The sequence below is a fragment of the Muscardinus avellanarius genome (genome assembly GCF_963383645.1).
Source record: "Muscardinus avellanarius genome assembly, chromosome: 20".
NCBI classification, from domain to species: domain Eukaryota; kingdom Metazoa; phylum Chordata; class Mammalia; order Rodentia; family Gliridae; genus Muscardinus; species Muscardinus avellanarius.
The window spans coordinates 31,920,062-31,947,358 of record NC_137806.1 but is presented as its reverse complement, the minus strand read 5'-3'; the positions used below and the strand labels follow the sequence as shown (position 1 = coordinate 31,947,358).

The following is a 27,297-nucleotide window of genomic DNA, read 5'->3' as shown; positions in this document are numbered from 1 at the left end:
TTCATGATCAGGACATTATCTGAATTTGACATAGGTAAACATTTCAAGAGGTGAGGCTTGTGGTTAAGTTTCCGATACATCCGGATATATTTTGGACTCAAATATTTTCTAGTTATCTCTCCAATCTTTGAAACCCTGCAGAAATTATATCAAAATATAAGATTATAAAACATAAAGTCCTATTAAAATTATCATATTCCAGCAACCTACTGACACTACCTGCTTTGCTCCTGTGGAAGCTTAAGTGACCCTCCTCTGTTACTTCATCGACGCGGTATTAAAGTTGCCATTTCTGTAATGAACTCTTATATTCTCAGATGACTAGAGAGTAGTGATTTTGGAGAAAATCAGAACAACGGATTTGGTAAATCTATGCTTAAATTCATCAAAATCTGTTCGGATTCAGGTAGCTAGTATTAGGTAAGATAGTAACTCAACATTTGCTACGTAGGAGGGAAACATCTCTCTGATTACATCTGGTAGCTACGTTTGATGCTTTACCCCCTTCTTTTTAATGAATCGCCTTTGGTAATCTTAGAGTCCTTTTAAAACAACTTACAGGCGTTTTCAAAAACATTTGACATTAATTTAAAATTATTAAGCTAACTTGAAAAAATGTTTATGCTAAGCATGCTTGGCCTATCTCAAAAAATAAAGGGTCATATATTTGATATGTGGAGGGACTGGGGGACAAAAATCAATAAGTGAGGAAAAATACCAGTAGAATACTGGAAGGGGTTTGGGGAGGGAAATGAGGGGGGAAGAGATGTGAAGGGAGCAGTTCAAATAATTTTATATACATAGGTGGAGTTATCAATGCCAATCTCAAGTACAGGGAGTGGGGTGGGATCCAGAGGGAAGCACTCCAAGTGCATGTATGTTTCTATCATTTGGAACATCGTGCTATAGAATTACAATGCACCGGGGCAAGCGTATTTTAAAACCTACAACTATAAATTTTAAGTAATTATGCAACTGATACACAAATACCTCTTCTCAGAAATTATGATGAAAAATTTCTGTAGAATTTCTGAGTCCTAAGTTTTATTCTTAAATGTAACTCTGAGCCAGTTAAGATTTCCTACTGTTTGGGGTGCTATCCTTTATATATGTCTCTTGTGTAGTCATTATCATGTGCAGCAGCGATCTCCAGGTAACCTCAAGGAATATAATCATCTTTTGAAATCCTATCCATGTCGTAAAGATATTTTTTCAACTTCATATATTCAGGGCTACTTGATCTCACTTTAGGAAAATGCACTTTTTTTTTTTTTAAATTGGGGATTGGACCCAGGGCCATTCTACATCCGAGCTACACTCCCAGTCCTTTTTTTTTTTTTTTTTAATTTGGAAATAGGATCTTGTTAAGTTACTGATAGTCTAATTTGCTGAGGCTGTCTTGGTTTCAGAGATCTTCCTGTCTCAGTCTAAGTACTGATATCACAGGTGTGTACCACCACTCCTAGCTAGGAAAGTGCACTTTTGAGAAGCAGAGCTCTTGAGACAACTTGAATTTAGCAATAGCTTCTTGTGTGTTTGCTGGGGCTTCTAGCTCTTTGCTCCATGTGCAGGAGAAAGAATCCTCAGAGTTAGTGAGCCTTGAGTTTCCTCCTCTAACACTCCCTTAGCCACAGTGATTGTCCTGACAACTTTTGCTAACTAGTTATTGTGCCGGTCAGCATTCTTGCAGCTATAATCTAAAAGACTGACCATTTAGCTTAGAGAAAAGATTTATTTTTCTAAGGTTTTGGGTTAAGTCCACATGAGGCCAGGGACTGTGAATCTCAGGGCATGGCAACAGCAGGTGGATATAAGAGTACATGGCTGTGCTCTTCACATAATGGAGGCCTGAAGCAAGAGGGAGCCGGGCGAGGAGGAACTATATATAATCTCAGAGCCACATCCCCAGGGACTCACCTGCAGCCGCCGCACCCTACTGGCCTGGGTCACCATTTAGATAAATCCACTGCTGAGATTATAGTCCTCCAAACACCGACTTAAGAGCTTTCCAAGAAGCCACACTGTATTTAACCATAACAGTCAAATAGTAACTTTTATTTTTATTTTTTATTTTTTGGCCCTCCTTCTCTTCCAAGAAATATGAACAAGAACTTTTCAAGCTGGCACTGCCTTGCTTGAGCGCCGTCGCAGGAGCCCTGCCACCAGACTACATGGAATCCAACTATGTCAGTATGATGGAAAAGCAGTCGTCGATGGACTCCGAAGGGAACTTTAACCCCCAACCCGTTGACACCTCCAAGTATGGACTCTTTCTCTTGCAGCAGGTTTTTATTGTAAATGATGGGTGAAGTCTGAAATTGAATAAGGTACTGAAGTCAGCTCTCTCTCATACCTGCCTCCTTTGAGATGGTATCCTTTTCCTAGACATCCCTTTAAGTTATCAGATGATTGTAGTAATAAGAATGAGCATACCGATGTCAGAAGTTTATAAGGTATACTGATGTACCTTCTAGGACACTGTGTTGTGTGGGGAACCCAGGTGCATTCTATGTTTGAGCTGCACCCCCATCCTATTTTATTACTACTTTGAAATAGTTTATTACTAGTTTGAAATAAGTTGAGAAGGGCCTTTTAAAGTTACTGAGGCTAGTCTTGAGCCTGAAATCCTCCTGTCTCAGCCTCCCAAGAATTGGGATTACAGGCGTGTTCCACCATGCCAAGCTCCCTTAATATTCTGAAACAGGGTCTTAGTAAGTTGGAGAGGGCCTTGCTAAGTTGCTGAGACTGGTCACAGACCTGTGATCCTCCTGTCATAGCCTCTCAAATACCGAAAATATAGGCATGTACCACCATGCTTGGCTTCCTATTTTATTTTTTTTATATTTATTTATTTATTTATTTATTTATTTATTTATTTATTTATTTATTGGTGGTACTGGGGTTCCTGGTAGCCCTTCTCCCTTTGGGCTACACTCCCAGACCTATTTTATATTTTTTATTTGGAAACAGGGTCTCTTAAGCCAGTGCGGCTGGCTTCGAACCTGCGCGATCTTTCTGTCTTCGCCTCCCAAGCGCAGGGATTACAAGCTTGCGCCACCACGCCCAGCTTATTTTTTATTTTGAAACAGGGTGTCTAAGTTTTGGAGGGACTTAATAAGTCACTGAGACTAGCCACAAAACTTCAATCATCCCGTATTAGCCTCCCCAATACTGGGATAGGATATTCTTAACCTAATGGGGATTCTCTGTATGCAACCTCTTGGTGATATCTATAGTAAAGAACACCAAGAGAGTGTATTAGCTCTATTTTTTAGTTGAAAATGAACCTGTGGTGGTTATTGATAACTGCCGGCAACCTCTGTATAGCATCGTTACTAAGGATGCTCCCAGCATGCACCATGGAGCTGTTTGAGTGCTTGGAAATAATCCCTTCTTTCATCGCCATGTCTGAACCAGACCTGGAATAGAAGCTGATGCACTGTCGTGAGATCCAAGGGAAGAAAAACACATGAAACTTTGTTTTACTAGGATTGAACGCCGGGGAAGGAATTCTACACCTGAGTTATACCTCCAGTGCCCTAGCCCTATTTTTATTTTTTCATTTTGAGACAGGCTCTCAGGAAGTTGCTGAGGCTGGCCACAAACCTGTGATCCTCTTAAGCGCTGGGACCGCAGGTGTGTGCCAACATGCCCAGCTGCACTTGAGAACTCTTTGTGGACAATTTAGCATGCCATTGGAAGGCAGTATGGTGAGGACCTAAAGATCAAACGTCAATGAACACTATGAAACTTCTTGCACGTACTCCTTTGTATATATTGTTGGGTATGCAAACGAGTACATGCAAGTACATAGGATGTTTGGATGCTTGGTGTGTTGGACGTCTTAGTGGGTTTTGGGTTTTTTTTGGTTCCTATCTTTAAGTAGAACCTCACTTCCCATTTGCCATCCTATCTCATTGATTCCCAGGGACTTTGGCATGATGAACTCTAGCGAGGTGGTGATTTAATAGTTACTGTCTGCCACTTCTGAATGTGCTTGGTAGCTCACCTGGGCGCTTCTGGGGCGCCCAGGTGATGGGTGAGCCTCTCCAACCAGCTGACAGTGCCAGCCCGAGATGTGTTACTAGCCCATTAATGCTTTCAGCTGGCATGCTTGGTATTTGATGACAATCCTGGTGGAAAGAGTCAGCATTTTGTTTATGTGGCTAATCCTTTGTAAGTTAACATTCCAACAGAGGTAAGTTCACGGTTTGCTAACCTCCGGGATCATCCAGGACTTTTAAATGACATCAGGACAGTGGCATAGTTTTGGTCTTGATTAATTAAAACCAGGCAGTTAACAAGTGTTGGGCATGTATATTTATCTAGGCTCTGTGCCCCTGTGTGGGCTTCTTAACATAAGCTTCTATGGTGATATTGATAATTTCTACTTGATGGTGATTTTTATGTTTAAGCGTGTGTGTACATCAATTACTGATAACTTTGCTAGAAAAGAACAGATAACTATCATACTGAGTTTGATTTAGAACTTGACTGCTAATTGCTTAAGTTGTATTCATTCATAAAGAGAATGATAGACATATTTAATTTTCCATTGACAGGTGAGTTTGGCATTCCCAACTCTTCAATTTGCTAACAGAATCGGTTATCAACTGCATGTGACTGACATTTGTTCAAGGGAGAAAGTACTGATTTAAGCATGTGAGGAGTTGGGAATAAGTGTTACCAAAACTATGAAGCATGACTTGGTTAACTCCTTTTCCCCAGAGTTGATATCAGTATTACCTACAGACTGCCAATATTTTAAATTAACATGTCACTGGTTGTGTGAAATTAATTTAAAAACTGTAACAGGCAGGTTTGATTTATATTTGTGGAAGAGAAGTAAAAAAATAAAACAGCTTCCAAGAGGCAATATGGGAGAGAAAAGTGTCTTTAAGTTTGTTGAGACTGTTTGAGGTTTAGGATCTGTTTCCCTTTTGTGTGTAATCTATTGTCGTCTTTTAGTTATATTTTATATATTTAAGTTATATTTAAATAATTAGAAGTATTAAGTATAATTAATATCTTGCATATTTGATCACATTTACTTTATTACATTAACATGTAATAAAAAAGATGTTACCCACTCTGGATGAGCAGATAGAACACGATCTGCTTGAATTTTCTGGTATTGTGCCCAATATGTGAAAAAGTAATACTTTGTTGAAACCATATTTTAATAGTAATATCTTGAATGGGATTTAAGCATTCATAAGCTGTGTGTAACTTATTAATAGGGCTTTCTGTAAGTGCTGTGAAAGTCAAGCTTTTCCCCCCCCTTGATTCCCCTCTTAGTATTACAATTCCTGAGAAGCTGGAGTACTTCATTAACAAATATGCAGAGCATTCCCACGACAAGTGGTCCATGGACAAGGTAAGGCTTGGCTGCCTTCTCATCCAGGGCATCACTAATTCCTTATTAATCACTGGTCACTGCTCTTGGGTCTCTGACCACACAGTTGCCTCTCTTAAAGGGAGATGTTAGCCAGGCATGGGGGTGCATGCCTGTAATCTCAACTGGGGAAGTTGAGACAGGAGGATCACAGTTGTTCAAAGCCAGCCTGAGCAATTTAGCAAGGCTCTCAGCAACTTAATAAGACTGTTTCTAAATAAGAAATATAATTGTGCTGGGGGTGTACTTCAGAGTCATAGAATGCCTGCGACTTCAGTTCACAACACACACACACACACACACACACACACACACACACAATAAATAAATAAATAAATAAATAAATAAATAAATAAATATAAAGATCTAAATTAAGCAAGACCACTTAGGTCATTTGCTGGCATCATGTTTATGTAGTTCTATTTACATATGCATGACACACATTCGAATACTTGACATAAAACAGTTTCTGATCTTTGTGTTCTTATAGTTGGCAAATGGATGGATTTATGGAGAAATATATTCAGACTCTTCGAAAGTTCAACCACTGATGAAGCCATATAAGCTATTATCTGAAAAGGTGAGTCTTTGTTTTTAAGTTTATGAAACTTGAGAGGAATTTTTTATTATATATTTTTATTGAGATGCCACATAAAATATGTCTAATTTTACCTGTATTCAATAATCCCCTTTTTCATCTTGAATTATGTATTTTGTTCTCCACTCTTATTTTCTCAGAATTTCATTGCTTGTTATCTTCTCTCCTTAATGATTAGCCTTTTTCTTTCCTTTTTGATTTTTATTTCTTTCTCTTTATTAAATTGTTAATTTATTTCTGGGATTGAATCTCAGAGGCATTCTGCCTTTGAGCTATACCCCCAGCCCTAGTTTACTTTTTAATTTGAAACAGGGTCTCACTATGTTGTTAAGAATAGAATTGAACCTGCAATCTTGCCTTCCAAGTACTGGTATTATAGGCCTGTGCAGCCGGACCTGGCCCCTCTTCCATATTTTAAGGACTTAAGAAAATAGTCTAAGTGTATTTAACAATTACTTGATAATAAATGGATATATATATATATATACACACATACATATATATGTATATATACATATATTTTATATAATGTATATGTATATATACACATATATTTTATATAATGTATATGTATATGTGTGTATGTATATGTGTATGTATGTGTGTTTGTATGTATGTATATATATATATGGAACTGGGGTTTCTGGAAACCCTTCTACCACTGGGATACACTCCCAGATCTATTTTATACTTTTTATTTTTTTTATTTGGAAACAGGGTCTCTTAAGCCAAAGGCTGGCTTCGAACCTGCGCGATCATCCTGTCTCCACCTCCCAAGAGTGGGGATTACACGCGTGCACCACCACACACAGCTATGCCAATATATTTTAATATGATAAATTTTTATATATTTTGCTTCTGTGAGGGAGAATGAATCTTGACACATGGAGTCAGATTTTCTAGCATGGTGATCATTATGGAGGAAGAGTTTCTTCTCTATTCAGATGGCAGAAGGCCTGCACACATGGACCATGTAATCATCACTGCCTGTTCCCTAATTGTTTCTTGTTTTTCTATAAGGTATCAGAAAGCAAAGGAAACTGCTGTCCGTGCTGTGTAAGGAGCACAGACCCCGCTTGGCAGCAATAGTCAAACTACATCTCAACTCAAATTTTCTTTAAAACTTTTGCTTTCCATTTTTATTGTTAAGTAAATTATGCTAGTCAATTTTTTTTAAATGCAGACAATAGCTAGGAATGATGGTGCGTGCCTGTAATCCTAGTATGTGGGAGGGTTGCTGTTTCAAGGCCAGCCTCACCAATTTAGCCAGACCCTCAGCAACTTTTTCCAAATTTAGAAAAATTTAGAAAAAATTTAGAAATTTTTAAATTTCAGTTTCAGTTCCCAATATCTTTTATTTCCTTTTTTTTTTTTTTTCCTGTAGGAAAAAGAAATTTACCGCTGGCCAATCAAAGAATCTTTAAAAACTATGTTGGCTTGGGGTTGGAGTATTGAAAGAACTCGGGAGGGAGACAGCATAGCCCTTTATAACCGGACTCGTCGTATTTCTCAGACAAGCCAGGTAAGACTCAGTGTTGAATCAGCTATCTGTGTTGTTTTTAAAAAAATAATTCTAAGCAAGATGCCATGGCACACAGCATGTGCCTATAAATGTGCCACCAGATGATGGATATGCTTGGGAGACCGAGATGAAGATCGTAGGTTCGAAGCTAGCCCTCAGCAACTTAGCAAGACCCTGTTTCAAATTAAAGGAATAGAAAGGGCTGGACCTTGCAGGGCACAGGCAGGCTGTTACTTAATGAGCAGCTGGGGCAAGGGCCCAGATGGTAACCAGGATGGACAGCTAGAGGGAATGGTAATTTAATAGGCAATTTTGTAAGTGAGGGGCAAGGAGTTTGAGATAATTTAATAATGATTCTATTTAATTCCCCCTTTTTATTGAGGTAAGAGATGCTCTTATGGGTTAAATTTGATGGGAGAGAAGAGTGTTTGAGGACTGCAAAAGTTCTTTTTCACACCTCAACAAAAGAGATGTGGATCAATGAGTAGGAACTGAGAGTCCAGTGGAGGGAACTTGAAATTCTCATGCCTTTTCTGGAGAGAGCAGGAATCATCATTTGACCTTGAATGCTCACCTAGATCGTAAAAATGCTGCCGACCCTTCAACGTTCAGCAGTTATTTACAGTTCACATTTACGCACGGTGTCTTTTAGAAAAGCATAATCCTCTATAGCAAACTCAGAGTGAACCTTTACTCTGAACCTCAAGCTTACCTGGGCCACAGAAATCATGCCTGATCGTGGTCCGGGGATTGCATCACACATTTTATCACGAGGCCTAAGCAGCAATGAGGATCAGGCAGCAGGGTGCCAGCAAAACTCCCTGGTAGACTATTGATTGTGATCCATTGCTAAGGATAGCCTCTCATATTTTGCAAGGATGTATTTGAGTTAGTGTATCTTTGTTTTTTTTTTTTTAAATGTATTTCCAATAAGAGAATACACAACAAATTTGAATAATACCAAGATAGAATTTTAGACCCATAAACAGGCTTCAGGGCTTATTTCTTGCCACTTTGTAGAATGAGAAAAGTGCCCAAGATGGTAGTGAATTTTGCTTAAAGTGATTGAGATAGAGTTGATTTCGGTGGGAAACACACCGAGAGCTCTGTGCATGTATCTTTTCTTCATACTGAACACCACTAGGATGTATAGTTGCAAGGCACTAATAGTGTTTCAATGAACAACTGTATAAGAAAAGAAAGAGAGGCAAGGGTGGAAAGAGGGAGAGGGAGAGGAAGGGAAGGGAGGAAATAAAAGTAAAAACCATGATTTAGAAATCAAGGAAATCTTCTGGTCATTGAGGATTCTCTCAGTTGTAAACCATAGAATACTCTATGGCATACTTTCATAATTTCAAAACTGGTTCAAAATTAATCCTAAGAATTTGATGCATAAGGGTATTTGTAAATATTGATGTATTTGATTCATTGTTGGGAAGAGAAAGCCACTTTCACTACAGCTAAATAGAATGTGCAAGAAATTTGAGAATACAATGATTCTTTGCCTATGTTAAGAGTTTTGAATTTTGAACTCATTGCCATTTGTTGAATTATGAATATTAACTTTTTGTATCGTCAGCTATGATTGTTAGGATAAATTATGCAGTTGTAAATACTTAAAAGATGCCCAAGTATAATTGGCTAGGTATGTTTGAGAAAGAGCCAGGCCTGGTGGTGCACCCTGTTATCCCAGCATCTGGGAGGCTGAGACAGGAGATGCTTGGTTTGCAGATAGCCTCAAGTACTTTCGCCCTTGGCAACTCAGTGAGATCATGTTTCAAAATAAAGAATAAAAAAATAGGGCTGAGGGTGTAGCTTAGAGGTAAAATGCCCGTGGGTTCCATCCCCAGTACTGAAAAAAAAAAAAGTTTGAGAAATCATTTTGTATAGGTAATTATCACTTTGAGGAAAATTATGCTTGCAAGTTTTTCTTATATTTTTAAACTAGCACTTAAGATTTTTAATGTCGTTTTTTACATGAATCTTCTAGGTTTCTGTAGATGCTGCCCATGGCTACAGCCCTCGAGCAATTGACATGAGCAATGTTACACTATCCAGAGACCTACATGTAAGTTGTATGAAATTTTACAAATATTCTCCACTTTTTATCTTGAAAATGTGTACTGTGAATTGTTGGCATGTGGTGATACCATGGAGTTTATAAGTGCTATGTACCCTAACGTTTTTTAATCCTCTGAAAGTTGCTACAGTTAGACCCCTTTACCTGCAGTTCTGCCTTCTAAGATTTTAGTTACTTGTGCTCAGTTGTGGTCCAAAATGTTAAGTGGAAACTTTCAGAAATAACTCATGCGTTTTAGATTGTGTCCTCTTCTGAGGAGTGGGATGAGATCAACTGACGCCCTCCATCCCTCCCCTGCTGGGAATCATGCTCTAATTCAGTGTGTTCACCCTGTATATACTACCCACCTTATCTCTTAGCAGCTGTCTAGGTCATTAGAGTTTCTTGTGTTCAAGAAACTCTTTTACTTAATACCCCCAGAGCACAATAGTAGTGAGGCAGAAAGGGACCCAGAAGATAGAACATAGACAGGTCGACTCTGGTACCATATGGCAATGTCTCAGGGAGTACACAGGGGAACCGGAGCTTACAGAGAAATCTTTACTATCTGAAAGTCCAGGTTCCCACTGGTAGTACTGGAAAGTATCCTGAGGATAAGGGTAGATCTGCTGCACAACTTTTTCTAGGCTGTTTCTTCCATAGAACATATTTTACTTAAAAATCCTAATATAATTAGCCCAAGAATCACCCTAATTACTCAAATTAGAATACTTATTTTCGATTGCTCATTCAAACTGGTGGGATTTTGCTGACTCAGTCTTAGCTCCTCTGTCACTAAGGAACCCACTTTGGTGTGGCTGATTTGAACAAAAGAGGATAAAATTTGTTTTCACAGAACATAAGTTAACAGGTCGATATGAATCAACTGTATCGACATAGCCAACATTCCAAGAGAAATCAGGAAATGTAAATTTTGTGTTCGATTGTCTTTTGTCACTTCTGCTCCTACAGGGCTACATTAAAGTGACGTAGTGAATTCTCTTATGGAAAATGAAACTTTAGGGATGATTTACCAAAACCTTAAAAGCCAGAGAGAGAACAATGTAGCTGGAACAGTGTCCAAGTTTTCTCACCTGGCTTGGGCAGACACTGATGTTGAAGTCTGACCTTTGTACACCTAGTGTTCATTCCATCCAGGGATCAATAAGGCTTAGGAAATCTTGTACAACTTTGGAAGTGAAAATAACTTGTAAATAAGTATATTTTCTCCTAACATCCATAGCTATTTTGAAATTTTATTATTGCATTGAACCGTGTTTACACATTATAAAAATACAATGGCTCTTCCTATAAGCCACCTGTGCTATTTACTTAATGGTGTTTCTCAAATCATTAGGATTCTCTGGAGTTTCAACTCCAAATTCGAGTGGGGTTGATTGTCTTTTAAGTGTGTTTCAGCATTAATCACTTGCTTTAGCCCCTGAAACTGCCTGTTTTGATATTTCACAGTAGGAAGCAGAGTTTTCCTTTTGTGCTCATTGGAATGTCTAAGTGAGAGCTTAATTTTTTGGCTCCTTTCAGGCTATGGCAGAGATGATGGCTGAGAACTACCACAATATCTGGGCAAAGAAAAAGAAAATGGAGCTGGAGTCCAAAGGTAACATTCTCTGTAGCACTTTATTAAAAAAAAATAAATCAGAGCTTATAGGATCGTATGCTCGGGAAGAAAGAAGGGCAGTAATGGAATTCTAAATGGGTGATAGTAATTATATTAGAGAGATTTGATGTTCAGTGAAACTTTTTTATAAAGTATCCTGTTGTAAATTACACCTTTGATTTTAACAAGGCAAATTTTGTTCCAGTGTCCAATACAGTCTTGTCCTTAGTAATGGAATCTGTTTCCTTGTGCCATTCACAACCTGGTTATCCGCATTGCCTTCTGATCATCGTATTATGTTTGATATTAGCATCATCCCCATCATCTTTACTTATTACTTGGGTACTGGGAATTCAACCCAGGAGTATTGTACCTCTAAGCTGTACCCCAGACCTGTTGTTGTTGTTGTTTGTTGTTGTTGTTGTTGGTGGTGGTGGTGGTTTTTAGTTTGAAACGGGGTCTCATTGTCAAGGCTGGCCAGAAGCCCGCCATCTTCCTGTATTCAGCCTTCTAAACAGTGGGATTACAGGTGGGTACCACTATGCCCGGCCTGCTTGATGTCATTAATACTACAGTCTGAAATGATTGCTGGCTCCACACTCTGCTTAGCATTCCTTGGGTTGGCCAGGTTTTTCTGTCCTTTGCATTCTTGATGGTACAGCATCCATCGCCTGATGTCTGTGGGCTCTGTGTGTGACTGTTTGTTAGGTAGCATTCTGGAACAAAGCCCGCAGTCAGAAAACAGCCCTGCTTGTCCTTGGAATATGTCTGGCTTCTTCAAGGCCAAGGGTGCATTTAACATTGCTTCTGCAGCCCTGGGCTGAGCTACTTTGGGATCTAATTTAACAGGTTATAATTTGTCATCAGAAATCAAATATTTATTGTCAGTTTTCTTTGAACTCCTTTAAGCACTTGTATTTCGGGTTAGCACAGCATCCCAGAAAATGTTTGCTACCGTGTGTGTTTTATAAACTTTAAGTGTAGGTATACCAAGTTATTCCCTCTGTTGCTACTTCAATGGCTTTCTTTTTTGTTATTTTTATCTAAAAATAGTGCAATTTTAAAATATTTTTGTAATTTTTACAAAATTTAAAACTTAAGTTTATAATTTCATGTTCCTCCTTATTCTTTTTAAAAATTTAATACTTTCAAAAGCCAAGCATGGTGGCACATACTTTTAATCATAGTATTTAGGAGGCTAGAGACAGGAGGATTAGAGGTTCAAGGCCAGCCTCAGCAACTCAGGCCTTCTGCAACTTACCAAGACTGTTTAAAAATAAAAAATAGGGCTGGAGGTGTAGCGCAGAAGTAGAATGCCCTCAAATTCCATCCCCAGTACCCAAAATAAAGAATACTCCCTAGAATTCTTAAATCTAAAAGAAGCAGTGTTCAATTCTGTTTCTCATTTGAATAGCGCACTAGAAGTTTAGACTGTGGTTACTTGTTAAAAATTCTTTTTAATCAGTCAGTTATTGGATACTTGAGATTGAACTATTAAGTCAGTACCTATAAATGGTTTTGTCTATTTATAAAAAGAGACTATACAATATTCTCTGCTCTGGGAGACACAATAAAATGTATTCAAGGCATTTTTTCTCTTCTCTGTGGGGACAGCAAACGAAACATAACCCCCGAACCTTGCTTTTTGATTTCACTACATCTAGCTGTGCACATTATAGTCTCTTTCCTTAACTCATGTTAAGAATATGAACAGAGAATACAACTGTACAACTTTCTCTCCCTTTCTGGTGACTACAAATATTATCGGCACTTGACATTACGAATACCTATATGTTCATGTTTCAAATGTCTGTTAAAAGACACAACCTTCTTTGATAGGTCTCTTGGATTTATTTTTTAGTGTGTGTGTGTGTGTGTGTGTGTGTGTGTGTGTGTGTGTATTTTACTGGGGATTAAACCCAGTGCCATCTACCTCTGAGCTACAGTGCCAGCCCCATTTTATTTTTTATTTGGAGACAAGGTCTTTCTAAGTTGTGTAGGACCTCAACAAGTTGCTGAGGCAGAACCTAAACCTGCAATCTTCTGTCTCAGCCTCTCACGTACTGAGTTTACAGTTGTGTGCCACCATGCCCAGCAACTTATTGGAATATTAAAGGCACGAGAGGCAGAAGAGTCTTAGATGCCTCCTCCGAGCTCTGAAGGACACCAGAAGCTCTCTGGTAGTCCTTTCATGCATTGGCTGCGTCTCACCTGTATTTCTCTGCTGTGTTCCTGTCTTGACATCCTCCTAGGAGGCGGAAGTCATCCCCTGCTGGTCCCCTATGACACGCTGACCGCCAAAGAGAAAGCCAAGGATAGAGAAAAGGCCCAAGACATACTCAAGTTCCTACAGATCAACGGATACGCTGTTTCCAGGTGAACGCACACCTGCTCCTCCTCCTTTTCATAAGGCCGAATACATATGTAAATATTTCATCAGATTTAAAGTTGATAGTGAATTCAGTGATTTCTGCAAACTGTAGAGCTACCATTCAGTACTTTCAAAATACACATCATTAACACCCTGAAATCTTGGCTGCTTGAGACCCTTTTCTTATATTAACTTGCTGTTCATCATGTAGGGGAAACCCTTAGACAAAGACATCACAAGCTATTTTCATATGGAACAGTATGAAATTACTCACTATGGTTTTTATATCAGGTGCAAAGTATTCTTGTTTTTCTTTATGGTACTGGGAATTAAGCTCAGGGACATCCTCTGAGCTATGCTCCCAACCATTTTTATTTTGCTGAGAGTCTCAAGTTTAGCTGAGGTTGGCCTTGAACCTGCAATCCTCCTATTTTGGTCTTCCAAATCCTGGGATTATAGGCATTCACCAACATGCCTAGCACTAAGGATTTTTTATAACTCTATTTTGCTTTGAGCTACGAGAGTGTTAGATACCTTCAATTTTTTTTTCTTTCAATTTTTCCTTCTAAAAGATGTGACATGCGTTGTTCTCCACATTTCCTTTTTGCTGTTCTAGAGGATTCAAGGACCTGGAACTGGACACGCCTTCTATCGAGAAGCGATTTGCATACAGCTTCCTCCAGCAGCTCATTCGCTATGTGGATGAAGCCCATCAATACATCCTGGAGTTTGGTTGGTACCCAGTCTTGTCACTCGCAGCCTGTGTTCCTTTTTCTCAGCATCCCCTTCAGGTATAGAACAGCTCAGATGAAGGGATTGTTTCCCAATGCTATACACACATCCTAGAAATGAGTAGACTCCTACAGCCAATGGATGGACATGTTGCTAATGAGGGGGAAAGTTTGACAACCTAAAAAGTATTAACATATGTACTTATTTACTCCTTATGTTTCTTGGCTTTGCCTTTTGTTTTGAAACATGAGTTGGGAGAAAGTTAAAATTTTTAGAATTCCTATGAAATCCCTAATAGAGGGAATGATAAAGTCTGTGGGTTTTCAGAAGTCTTAAATATTGGAAAGGCCTTAAGTGCAGCTTTTATAAGGACTCCCATTGCACCAGAGTATCCGCAGTGCAGGACACTTCATTATGCTCTTAGGACAGCAGGGGACATCGCTCTTCTGCCCAGGGCCATCTCAGCACAAGAAAGCTGGCCACTTTAAGCTCGTTTTTTTTTTTTTTTTTTTGTTGTTGTTGTTGTTTTTTCTGGCCTGTGTTTATGTACTAGGGTGATAGAAGCCAGGGGCAGTCTACCTCTGAGATATGCTCCCAGCCCTGTTTTATTTTTAAATTTTGAATCCTGCGGGGTTGCTGAGGCTGCTCTTGAACCTGCAATACTATCTCAGCCTCCCATGCACAGGGATTGAGTATGTGCCACCACACCAGCACCTTCGAGTCCTCAATTCAGAACAGACCTTGAAGGCAGCTTCCTCTCACTGTCTCAACTGCCCTGCTTAAAATCCCCATGGTGGTGGATTTCCCTGCTGCCAGTGCACTTTCTTGTTCTCTGTGGTGATGAGATTCCAGTAGGCACCGTCTCCGACCCCTTTTAAGAACAGTGGCTCTTTCGGGGGGCATCGATTTGTTTTCTTTCTGAAGATTTTTTTTTTCATCTTAAATGCTCATTTCTTTTTTTTTTTTAAAAACACTTTTCCTCTGAAATCATTATTTTCAATCCGATGGCTGCTCTTTTGCTCCCAGTTTAACTCATTTGTGGAACAGCATCAGATGAGAATTTATCAAAATCTGCACTTTGCTTATTTTGTTGTTCCTGGCTGCCTGCATCCTAAATGTGAATGAAGATTTCCCAGCGGAGCACTGTTCTCCTAAAGAGCTGAACTCTTTAACCTACCTCTTCATTTACCATCTAAATACTTTTTTCTATTTTCTTAATTATCTTTACTATGAAAACCAACTACACAAGTAATTTGTAATACCTTTCTGTAGCTCATACAACTACAACTCTTTATTTTGTGTGTGTGTGTGTGTGTGGTACTGTTATCAAGCCCAGGGGCATTCTACTTCTGATCTACAACCCCAACCCTTTCATTTTGGTTGTTGCTTTGAAACAAGCCCTCACTAGGTTCCTGAACCACTACAACCAGCTTCATACAACTCTGATTCTGAAAACCAAGATTCCTGGTTAACCCGAAGAAATGCCAAAGTAGTCCAAATTAGTGAAATTCAACCCAAGAAACTATAGGCAATGATGAATATTTGAAGCCTTCAAGCAGAAAGTTAAATACTGAAATTTCTGATCTCCATTTAAAAGGATATAAGGCGGGAGAGCGGAGACAAAAAGACCAATCGTTTAGAGAAGGGGATATGATATACTGAAGGAGAGTAGAAACACACATTTGAAGGGTGGAAATGTGTTTAGCTATTACTCATATTTTATTCCCATTTCTGAGTCAACTACCTAGCACAGTGGTGGGTGGATGTGTGTGCACACGCGTGTGCGCTCAGGCAGGGCATTGGAATCTAGTTCCAGGACAAATTCAACCACTCAGCATATTTTATTCTTTTCACAGAATAGAGGGTCTTATAAACAAGTGTTGGAGATAATAGGCTACAAAGATGGAATCTTACAAAAGAACTTTTTTTTTTCTTTGTTTCTGATACTGTACATACCTTTTTCAGAGGGCAGGGGCAAAAGCAAATTAGCTAGTCAGAACCTTGTTAGAGAAACAGGCAGAGTTGATATAGTCAAGTCCATCATTTATTTTAACTTTATTCCTTCACTGTTTCTAAAAATAAAACTTGTAAATAAAAATTTCCCCTTTCTCTTGGACTTAACTGACTTTATATCATATCTTGAATTTACTCATTCTTAGATCTCAGCCGAGATAGTAAAAATGTCTCTTGCTAGAATTCTGTATTATACCACTGACTATATTTTTCCAGATATTTCTCAGGGTCTTTGTTAATGTGTTAGATCAAAGGATATTTCTTAATTTCTTGAACTATCAGATGGGGCTGTGCACAAAATTCTGTCTTAACAAACTTTTTATGAGAACCCCCCCCCCCTTTTGAGGTTTTAGGCATTTAGCTTAATTTGGGAAATCTTAATTTTGAGACATATCTAATGCCAAAGGGATTCAAATATAATTTTTTCAAGTGTTTGAAAACCATCATTTGCTTTATTTCTGTGGAGGCCCTTGTTCTGCTATTACAAAATATCACTCACTTTACCTAGAAATGGTCTTCAGTATATGTCTAAGATGTGCCTAATTTATTTTTTATTTCTAATTGCAAAGGAAGTCATTGGCATTGGTACAAACTGTAGAAGTTCTGCTCGCAATTCTCACTAGACTTTTTACATAGTTCTGAAGTCCTTAGCTCCCAATACAATCAGCAGATCACCATGCTAGTACAGTCTGCCATTACCTCATCTGTATGCAGGAAGGAGTCAGGAAGGACCACCTGCAGGGCTAAATGCCTCAGGCCAATCCATTCTTGACCTCAAATCCTTTTCTAAACCTGGAGGGAAAAGGAGAGTGCTTTAGTTCACTTTCTTTTGACACAGGTCAAACTCCCTTATTCTTTAGCAGAATGCTAATTTTCAGCCTCCCCTAAGCAGGTTAACCTCCTGCTCCCCAGGGGCCCTAGTTTCCTGTAGCTTTGCAGTTGTTACGTTAAAATTGGAAGCTTTCATTCTTAACCATCTTTGCCAGGGGCCAGGGTTAAAACCTAACCAACCACAGGTGCTCTAACACTCCCCCCCAACCCCCTTTCTCTTCCCTGGGAGCTTGCTTTCTTGAAAGCTAAAGATGTGGGATTCTGACTTCATTCCAGTTCCCCTCAAAGTGTTAATAAGCTCTCAATGCTACCTGAGGTGTATTTATGCTAAAAACTGTAACTCCAGGCTGTTCTCAGTAGCTTTTTTATTCGGAGTCAAGCTTTTTAAAAATATATCTCCCTTTTTAAAATTGAGTTGCTGAAATTAGCCTTTGTATTTTGTATTAGCTTTTATATTCAGTTGAAGGGGGTAACACATCTATCAGTACATTTATCAGTACATTTATGAGTGCATTATAAACGTTGGCCTATGGGGTAAATAACTTGTGATTTTTGAAGTGCAACATGGACCTAAAAACTCTTCCTGTCTGCAGATGGTGGCCGCAGAAGCAAAGGAGAGCATTTCCCTTATGAACAAGAAATCAAGTTCTTTGCCAAAGTACAGTATCCAATCCATCTTGTTTCTGTTTCCATATGTGTGTGTGTTTACAAAATACGCTCGGTAGATCATTGGCTCTCTCCAGAGTAGTCTTGTCTATAAACGATTCCTTCACTACAAGTAAACGTTCTGTGGTGCAGAAATAACTGAGTCCGGCGGCATGAATTTTCTGCCTGCATCCTTGGCCATATTTAACTCAGCTCTCATGGAGAGTGATGTGGATAGTTTTGGCTACAAGAAGGCAAGAATGAGTCGTGGCTACTTTAAGACTCTGATCGGAATGTCATAGTACCAGACAGAGGTGAAAACGGAAATTTTGGTATGCCCCCTCCCAACAGAAAAATTTCAGAAAAATTCTGTTTCCAGCCCATTGTCTTCAAAAAGGCTTTGCTAGACCATCCCAAGCTCCTGGGGACACTGAGTTGGTTAACACCAGAGCTGTGCTCTCCAACATTGGAGAAACCAGCCATGCGTGACTATCAAGTACTTGAAATAAGGCCATTCCAAAACACAATGTGCTGCAAATACACACATCTAATTGTAAACTTGCTGTAAAAAATGCAAAATAGCTCACTAGTTACTTTTTATTGATTACATATTGAGAAAAGAGTAGGTTAAATAAAATGTGCTATAAAAATTAAAAATATAATCAAAGGAAAATATTTCTTCACATTTGAATGTTGCTATGATTTTACATTTTTATAGGAACCTTATTTTAAAAAAAGGGAAAACACGAGATAATTTATAAATAGGTACATTACAAGAAACTTTGCTGTAGAATCTTTACTGTGGGACCTGAGTCCCACCCATTTTACAAATGAAAAAGCTGAGACTCAAAGAGGAGAAATCGTTCATATACAAAGTATGTCGCCTTATTCACTCACCTTAATAAGGATTGATCAAGGATTTGCAACATAGCTTAACAAAACACACAATCTCTACTAATCAAAGATTGAGTTGTGCTGGGGTATGCAGTTAATAATAGATAATCAGTTGATCAACTAATCTCTACTAGATGGTAATCGCCCTGGGTCAGCTGTCATCAGAGTGTATATTCTTGGGCTTTAACATACTTCTAGTACTCCCTATTAATTTGTTTAGATGGTTAACATGGCTTAATTTCTACTGCATCTACCACTCATTTATTCACCACATTATTGAGTCCCTTCTATGTCCCAAGAACTAAATTTAGGCAGTATCATGCTTCCAGGAAAGATAGATTAAAAACTTCTCTGATCCTCCTGGTATACCATATGGTATGAGCGTATTTACACAGGCATAAGTCTGAATGCTGATAATCGTAACTGTCATTTTTGTTACATTTATTCATTGAAAAAAATACTTAGTGTTTCCTATAGGCCCAACATACTCTACGCAGTGTAGATTCCAGGTTAAAAAAAAAAAAAAAACATAAAACACCACGCAGAAGTTATAGCGGATGCCAGGAAAGACCTATAATGGGAAACAAACCCAGAAATGTGTCTTCTCGTAGACCTGATGGGCTCTTAGACTTAAAAAATGTAGAAGTGCCAAACAGGGTACAAGAGCAGAAAATAGGAGTCATATCTAGTTGAGGTCAGCGAAAGCTTGTCTGAAGAAGTGCCTCTGAGCTGAGGTCTGCATGGAGGGTGGAGTGAGGGACAATGGAGGGAGACTGAGCATTTCAAACAACATAGGGCTCCTACAGTGCATGTGGGAGGAGCCAGCATGTTGGGGTGGAGCAGTCAGCCCAAGGCCAGCAGGGTTAAATGTGTGCGGAAATAAGGCACCGGCTTTGAGAAAGGCTGGAAGAGCTGAACCATGTGTGGGCAAAGAGGTGGCAGGGTGGTTTAAGTTCCTCTCCTTCTCTGCCTCCATCGCTTACCTAGAAAGCAGGGATGATGGACCCACCGGGTAGAGTAGGTACCAGGGAACGAACACAGCCGATTTTCATCATTTTGGAATCATTCTCACAAAGAACACAGCATCTCAGGGATGATGCCGCCCACTGGGCAGAGGAGGTACCAGGACAGATGAGATGCTACTGTGTCCTTGGTGAACCTCATCCAGAGTAGACATTCAGCGTGCGGCAGCCAAAGGTCATCTTTGAAGCCTTTTGGACATGGAATTTAATTAATTAATTTTGCCGGGCGTAGTGGCGCACACTTGTAATCCCCGCGCTTGGGAGGCTGAGACAGGAGGATCTCACAGGTTCGAAGCCAGCCTCAGCTACTTAGTGAGGCTCTCAGCAACTTAGTGAGACCCTGTTTCCAAATAAAATATAAAATAGGTCTGGGAGTATAGCCCGGAGGTAGAAATCCTCTGGGTTCCACCCCCAGTACCACCAAAAAAAAATAATAATTTTGCAATACTGGGGATGGAACCCAGGGGTATTCTACCTTCAAGCTACACCCCCAGCCCTATTTTTTATTCTTTACTTTGAAACAGCGTCTCACTTAGTTGCAAAGGTCTCCACTAAGTAGCCAAAGAATAATGTTGTACAAAAACACTGTGAGCATCTCAGTCTGAGAAAAATGAGAATGATTTTAAATTATTGAAAATCGGCCCTATTCCCTGAGTCCTACCACACCCTGCTGTCCACCCCCATATTGAAGTGCACATGCTAAGGATGATGGGAGGTGGAGAGGGGATTGAAGCAAGGCTGGCTGTGGAATGACGGGGAGAGGGATGGGTAAACAGAGCTTGGATTTCCCAGAAGACTCTGCTCTCGCACATCCCCCGCAAGAGTCCACTACGTAGATCTCTTTTCTTTTCCTTTCTTTCAGGTCGTTCTTCCTTTAATTGATCAGTATTTCAAAAACCACCGTTTGTACTTCTTATCTGCAGCAAGCCGGCCTCTCTGTTCTGGAGGACACGCATCAAATAAAGAGAAAGAGATGGTGACAAGGTAAACAGCCATAGTCGCGAAAAAATCCTGTGGCTTGAGTCAGGAGTGTGTGCGTGGGGGTGAGCAGGAGCTGGCGGGACCTGTGAGCAGCCGCTCCTCCCTTCCCCCCATGTTTCTGTCCTCTGCGAATCCTGTACTATATGAGGACAATTTTTGGAAATTGAGACGCATGTTCTGAAGTGTTGAGTTTCTTTATTATTTGTCTCCTCAGCATAGTGCTGAATAGAAGTGAAACGCCACCCAAAACAGAATCCATAGGTAGAATACCGGGAGGTGCCACATTAGTATTTGTAAAAATAGATAAATGAAAGATAGGTGTAGCATTAGTCTCTTGAGCGTCTCTACGCATCTCCTATGTTAACTTTTATTTTCCAGAAAGCCAAAATTTCACAAAAACTCAATTTAAAAATAATGACCAATCAGGAATGAAATAAACACATATTTTATTTTTCTACACTTTTCTCCTCATGCCACCCAAGCTGGCATTTTATCTGTGTGTAAACGCGAATGTTTTTTTCTGATAGATTTTTGTGATTTGACTGGGGGATTGAGGGCTGTTTCCTCAAAATTCTGCCAGAATTTAGTCCACGTGAGAATTGATTACTAAGCAAGTCTGAGCCTATATTATAGTGCTTAAAATCATTCCAACCTTTAGAGCATGCTAGTTTTTTACTGTTGCAAACAATTAAGGGAAAAAACTGTAAAGGATGATAGTTTTGGGTCAGGGGTTCAGAGGGGTTCAGTCAGTAGTTAACCAGCCCCATGGCTCTGGGCCCAGGCAGAACTTCATGATAGAAGGTCACGAAAGAGAAAAGCTTCTCAGCTGATGGGGGTCGGTGTGGAGAGGAAGGGAAGATACACCACTTTAGGATATGTTCCCCGTGACTTCTTCCAACGAGGCCCTGCCTCCTCCAGCTTCCACCACCTTCCCACTAATGTCCAATGAGGAGTCCATCAGTGGGTTGATTCACCAATGAGACCAGATCCCTCAGGTCCCAATCACTGTTCAGAAGCCCCACTCCTGAGCTTGGCTGTGTTGTGAACCCAGCCTTCGTCCAATGCATGAACCTTCAAGGGACGTTCCAGACCCAAGCCACACCAGAGTAATTTTTAATAAGTCTTCAATAAGAATAAGTGAGGTACATAAAGTCGATCTCTGGAGAAACCACGGTGGCCACCAAGTGGCCCTGCAGAGTCAGCCGACTGGCTGGGATGAGATGAGGTTGAACAGCATAACCAAAGGGTAGAGAAGGAATCGGATCCCTGCATCAGCTAACAGGATGCTCCTAGAATGGAATTTTCTGTTGCATCTCTTTAACTTCTCTATTTCAGAGACCAGTCAGTGAACGGTCTTATGATGTAGGGATGCAGCAGCATTAAAAATGTCCTCAAACCTTGTAAAATCACTTTCCTATAAGAGTAATAATTTTGATTATGGTAGGAAAATAGAGGAAACCCATCCCGGTGACACGCTTATTTCTACTAATTGTTACCAGGTGGAGAGGCCTTTCCTGGGTTACTTCCAAGATGTGAATTCCCGCTTGGGTGGGGCCTTCCTTCCCACCTTCCCTAAAAGGAGAGTGGAGGCCTCTCCACATCTTAGTGGCACATCTCATCTGCTTTTCCAGGCCAGGGTCACTGTGGGCCATGAGGGCACTCAAGAAGTAGGGATCTCAGAGGTACCAAGGCCCCATTGAACATCCTCAGACCTGGACACTGTTAGGCCTCTTCCCCCTCTCTCCTCCCCCAACCCCTCCCCCTCCTCTTCCTCTTTCTCCTCAGCTTTCTCCTCCTCCCAATCCTCCCCTCCCCCCTTCCTCCTCTTCCCCCTCCTCCCCTTACCCTTCCTCTTCCTCCTCTTCCCCCTCTTCCTCCTCTTCCTTCTCCTTCTCTTCCCCCTTTTCTTCTCCCTCCTTTTCTTCCCCCTCCTCTACCCCCTCTTCCTTTTTCTCTTCCTCCTCGCCCTCCTCTTCCTCCTCCTCTTCCTTCCCCTCTCCCTCTTCCTTCCCCTCTCCTCCCCCCTCCCCTCCCCCCTCCCCTTCCTTATCTCCCTCCTCTTCCCCTCCTCCCTCCTCCTCCTCCTCCTCCCTCCTCTTCCTCCTCCTCCCCCTCCTCCTCATCTACTTCCTCCTCCTCCACCACCTCTTCCTCCTTTTCCTCCCAAGGGCTTTTTGCAAGATAAGCTTTGTTCCCAGAAAACATATGTCACTCATTACATAAATCCAGAGAAAATGCAGTAAAAGGAAGGAAGGAAAAGATAAAAATGAATCGCTGCAAGTTCTGTTCTTTCCATACCCTTTGCTCCTTTACGTCGTGTCAGCCTGACCCTCAGAGGTATTCACTGACCACAAAATACATCAGAACATCAAGCTGTACTTTATGATACATGCCATTTTCATAGGCATCATTTAAATTTTAATAGGCACAGTTTTGTTAATTATACCTAAATAAGAATGGAAAAATTTTCATAGAACAATATGCTTCTAAATAGCTTGTGTTACATCACCCACTCTGTCCCCCATGAAATAATCAGAAGCACATTGATACTGTGTTCTAGACCCAGGCAACATGGCTTCGAGGCCCTAGACTAACCCTAGGTCATTTTGTTCTCTATGCTCCATGCCAGATTGTTTTTAATGATTTCATCTTCTGATTTTCTTCACTCACTAGTAAAAGAGGGTTGGTAAATTTTATGACTCCTATTCTCAAAAAAGGAACATCTGCCATTTCAAATTGTATCACACAGAAATGAGTTGTTTAATAAAAGAAATTTATTTCATAAAAGTATAAATTATCTAACATAGGATTTTAACCTCAGAGGAAAAAAAGGTATAGATAAAAAGAAAAATAGAGATTATACATGAATTATGATACATATATAATGCTGGTCAGCCATTTCAGTCATAATCGATATGAATAATAACGTAGGAAAATGATCATGATAGAAACAAAATATGTAATCAGATAGTATTAACCCAACTTTAAGAAATACAAAATTTTATAAGTAGAAAAGTACTGGTAAGGAATACACTGGACTTATATTTTATTTTTAATATTTTTTTGTGTGTACTGGAGATTGAATCCAGGGGCATTGTACCTGTGAGCTAGAGCCTCCTTACTCTATTTTTCTTTTTTCTTTTGATTTTGAAGAAGGGCCTTATTAAGATGAGGCTGGCCGTGAAACTGTGATCCTCCTGTCTCAGCCTCCCAAGTACTGGAATTATAGGCATGTGCCACCATGCCCAGCTGGAATACACTTAACAGATCCTGAAAAAGTCTAGTTTCCAGAAAGAGGTTAAGTTTGGTCAGATATTCACTGAGTATTTATTAGGTCCTTCAGCTCGAGATACCCATCAGGTCTTTGGAAATATGCTTTAGGTGTTTGTAGAGAGATAAGAGCAACAAACAACATATTTAGAGATTATTCTGTACACCTGAAATCCCCAATGCTGTGAAAAATAAAAGCTAGGCGAGAATGGAGAGAGAAGCAGAAAGGTTTGAATACCAATACTTGGAAAATGATCACCTTTGAAAGATTTTCAGAAGCGGGTGCTGGAAGAACACGGGCATAATAAGCTAGAGAGGTATTGGAAAAATATTGCTACAAAACAAATTTTAGAGGAACAAAAGTTGATAAAAATTTAAGTATTCAATAATGTACTATAGAGAACCTTTCCAAAAGCAGGAAAAAGAATAGACATTGAGTTTGTTCTGAGACTATGGTGAGCCGGCAGGGAATACTTGAGTATGGGGCAGAGAAAAATTGCTGTAGATACCTTGTGCATTCTGAAAAATGTTAGTAATGAAGGGAAGTAGTGATAGCAGGTGGCATCATTATGGGGAAGGTTTCTAAAGACAGTGTAGGCTGAAGTTTCTTAAAATCAAACCATATAGTCTTCAGAGTGCCTCTGGACCTAGAATGGATGGCACAGGAGGGGAAAGAGAATTTATCTGTTGGATCGAACCATCTCTATCTGTATTTCTCCCTGGTGACTTACGTGCTTAGGGAGCAGCAGAGATTAGGAGGAAGTAATTTCTCATTTTTTTCTGACAGATTCTCACCTATTAAATAGCATCTGATGGAGTGAGGTACAAAACGGTTCTGATTTCCATCAGCACAACATCCTTGTTCTAGACAAACTCATTTAAAATGTAATTCTCACCTTATGAATTCAACATTGTCAAGAGTACCCCAGAATGTTTTACCTTGATAGTAAATAACAGGTATCACTTTAAGTGGCTTGGGAAACAGGTGTCCAAAATAAATGCATTTCTAACTGGAATCACTTTATTGACAAAGAGATGAATCTTAGATGAGCTAACAGGAACAACTATCATCCTGATAGCTCAGTAGATGGATGAGCGTACTGGAAAAATGCTTCCCTTATTTTACTGTCTTTATTTTAAAATTAACACAAAAGTGTAAATAATGTAAACACAAGGCTAATATCTGACAACAACATCAAAAAGTCATTATTTTTCAAAATACTTTTTCAAGAGATTTCCCAAAACCTCAGCTTTACTTAGACGTTAATGAATGTAAAAAATTCTTGGAAAAGCTACAAAATTCCCTACATAATTCTTCTTAAAAAGTAATCCACATTGCTAATGAGGCATGGTGGCCAAAATTTACTGTGAGAGAGGTCAACCTCATAAATGGCATCGTTTCCTTTTTTTTTTTTTAATCCTGCCTGGAACCCATGGCTTTCTTTTTTGTTTCATCTTTTTGGTACTGAGGATTGAATCCAGGGGCATTCTATCTCTGAGCTACAACCCGAGCCTGTTTTATTTATTTTGTTTTGAAACAAGGTCTCCTCACTAGGTTTCTGGGAGTCTCCCTAAATTGCTGAGGCTGGCCTTGTACCTGTGATCCTCCTGTCTCAGCCTCCCAAGTCCCGAGATTACAGGCATGTGTCACTATGCCTGACCTACATTCCTAATTGGGGGTGCTCTGCGTGTCTCAGCCCTGCTGGGAAGGGAAAAACTTCCTCAGGGAGTGTGGGTGGGACTTCACAATGGGTTTTCAAGGTTAGGCGCTGGGAAGTGCTGGCTGGCTGGCTGGGACAAGCCTTTACTCCCCGAGAGCTCAAAATGTTGACGGATGTAGAAATAATGTCAGTTGAAATCTGGAAGGTTAAGTACCAAGTTAGACCTCTGCAAATGGTCCCTGAGAGCAGGTGGAAGGGGACCTATTTTATCTTGGGTTGCAAGTGATAATTTGCCCCTGGTTGCCAGCAAAGGCATCCTGGAGTGAACACATCCTGAGTTGAGTCCAAGAGATGTGTAGATGGTGGTCTTACAGCATGGGAATGCATACAAGGTATTTCTGAAAAGGACTTGTGAGAGTCCCCTGATGGAAGCTTGGTGGAGACCCAGGGACAGTGGGCCCTCCCTACGACAGGGTCTGACCTGAGAGGCTGGGGTTCCTGGGGTTGTGGTGCTTTCTGCAGAGGACCAGTGGGATTTCTGATTATTTATTCCATGGAGGGACTTTCTAGGAGGAGATGAGAAATAGGCTCAACTCATTCACTGGCCTTAAAATTCCTTCAAGTTACCACATCTATGATTTCCTCTCGTAACTGGTTATTAAAGGTCTAGTGCTACTTTGCTGTATCTAAATTAATTGTAGGTAATATGAAGTGTAATACATGTGGTCAGAGTTTGGAAAAGAAACATTTCAAGTAGTAAAGCATACTAAAACTCTAATTTTATTCCCAAACACCATATTCTCGATGTTAAGTAATTCCCAGAATAAAAAGCATCTTAGAAATCTAGTGGTTAAATTTGGGGAGATAAAAGCAAATTTTTTTTCCTTAGGATTGTTTTCAGTAGTTATGTATGTGTGGGGTTCATAGAGATTGCTTTTATATTAATTAGCTTTGCTTTCAATTTTTTTGTTATAATATGTGCTTTTTAACCATGTTTGTTAAAGATACGCAACGACTTCCTTTAATCCCTTGACTCCACATTCCGCTCAGAGAATCGATTCTTTCTGCGCGACATCATGTTGCTTTTTCTTCGGGCTCATATTTCAGCTGTTTTTATTTTTCTTTTTTCTTTTTAAATTTCTTTTCTTTTTTTTGTTTTTAATTCCCTCCTGTCTCTCCTACCTTCCCTCCCCCCCTTCCCTTTTCTCTTCTGTTTTTCTTTTGTCTTCAGCCTATTCTGCAAACTTGGAGTTCTTGTCAGGCATAGGATTTCACTGTTTGGTAAGGAGACCCTTGAACATCTACTCAGCATGGCCACCGCTTGGTTTCCTTTGCCACCTTTGCACTGTGTTGTGAGCTCAGTTGCACGGATGCACGTCTGCACGGCTGCATGCACGGTTGTTGTAGGCCGAGACGAGGTCCTCCAGCTTGTTCTTAAGCAGCACTATCTTGGGTGAAATGGAGGACTGCCGTCTTTATACCAGCCCAAAGCATAATTGCACATCAAAGGGTACGTTGTTAAAGAACAAACGAACGGGAATTGCAAGTTCTACCATATTTCATTTCGGGGGTGAAATAAAGTCCGGGCCCTGGGATTTCGATTTGGTTATCTCTGCTAGATAAAATAACGAGCTATTATAAATCCAAGATTTAAACTGTACTTATTATTTAATGCTCTTGACTAC

At 39.9% G+C, this 27,297-nt stretch overlaps 1 protein-coding gene across 1 annotated transcript in view; it reads left to right on the top strand.

Annotated features, from left to right (window-relative positions):
- Nucleotides 1-27,297, top strand: part of RYR2 (ryanodine receptor 2) — a gene marked incomplete at both ends in the record, with an annotated part of 554,680 nt that overhangs the window by 405,081 nt on the left and 122,302 nt on the right. The window contains 11 exons of the mRNA XM_080717126.1: nucleotides 2,097-2,260; nucleotides 5,299-5,377; nucleotides 5,886-5,975; nucleotides 7,378-7,515; nucleotides 9,506-9,583; nucleotides 11,117-11,192; nucleotides 13,445-13,568; nucleotides 14,180-14,295; nucleotides 17,733-17,797; nucleotides 20,563-20,684; nucleotides 26,844-26,893. Coding sequence (XP_080573252.1) covers nucleotides 2,097-2,260; nucleotides 5,299-5,377; nucleotides 5,886-5,975; nucleotides 7,378-7,515; nucleotides 9,506-9,583; nucleotides 11,117-11,192; nucleotides 13,445-13,568; nucleotides 14,180-14,295; nucleotides 17,733-17,797; nucleotides 20,563-20,684; nucleotides 26,844-26,893 — 1,102 coding nt within the window. The remainder of the gene's footprint in view (nucleotides 1-2,096; nucleotides 2,261-5,298; nucleotides 5,378-5,885; nucleotides 5,976-7,377; nucleotides 7,516-9,505; nucleotides 9,584-11,116; nucleotides 11,193-13,444; nucleotides 13,569-14,179; nucleotides 14,296-17,732; nucleotides 17,798-20,562; nucleotides 20,685-26,843; nucleotides 26,894-27,297) is intronic.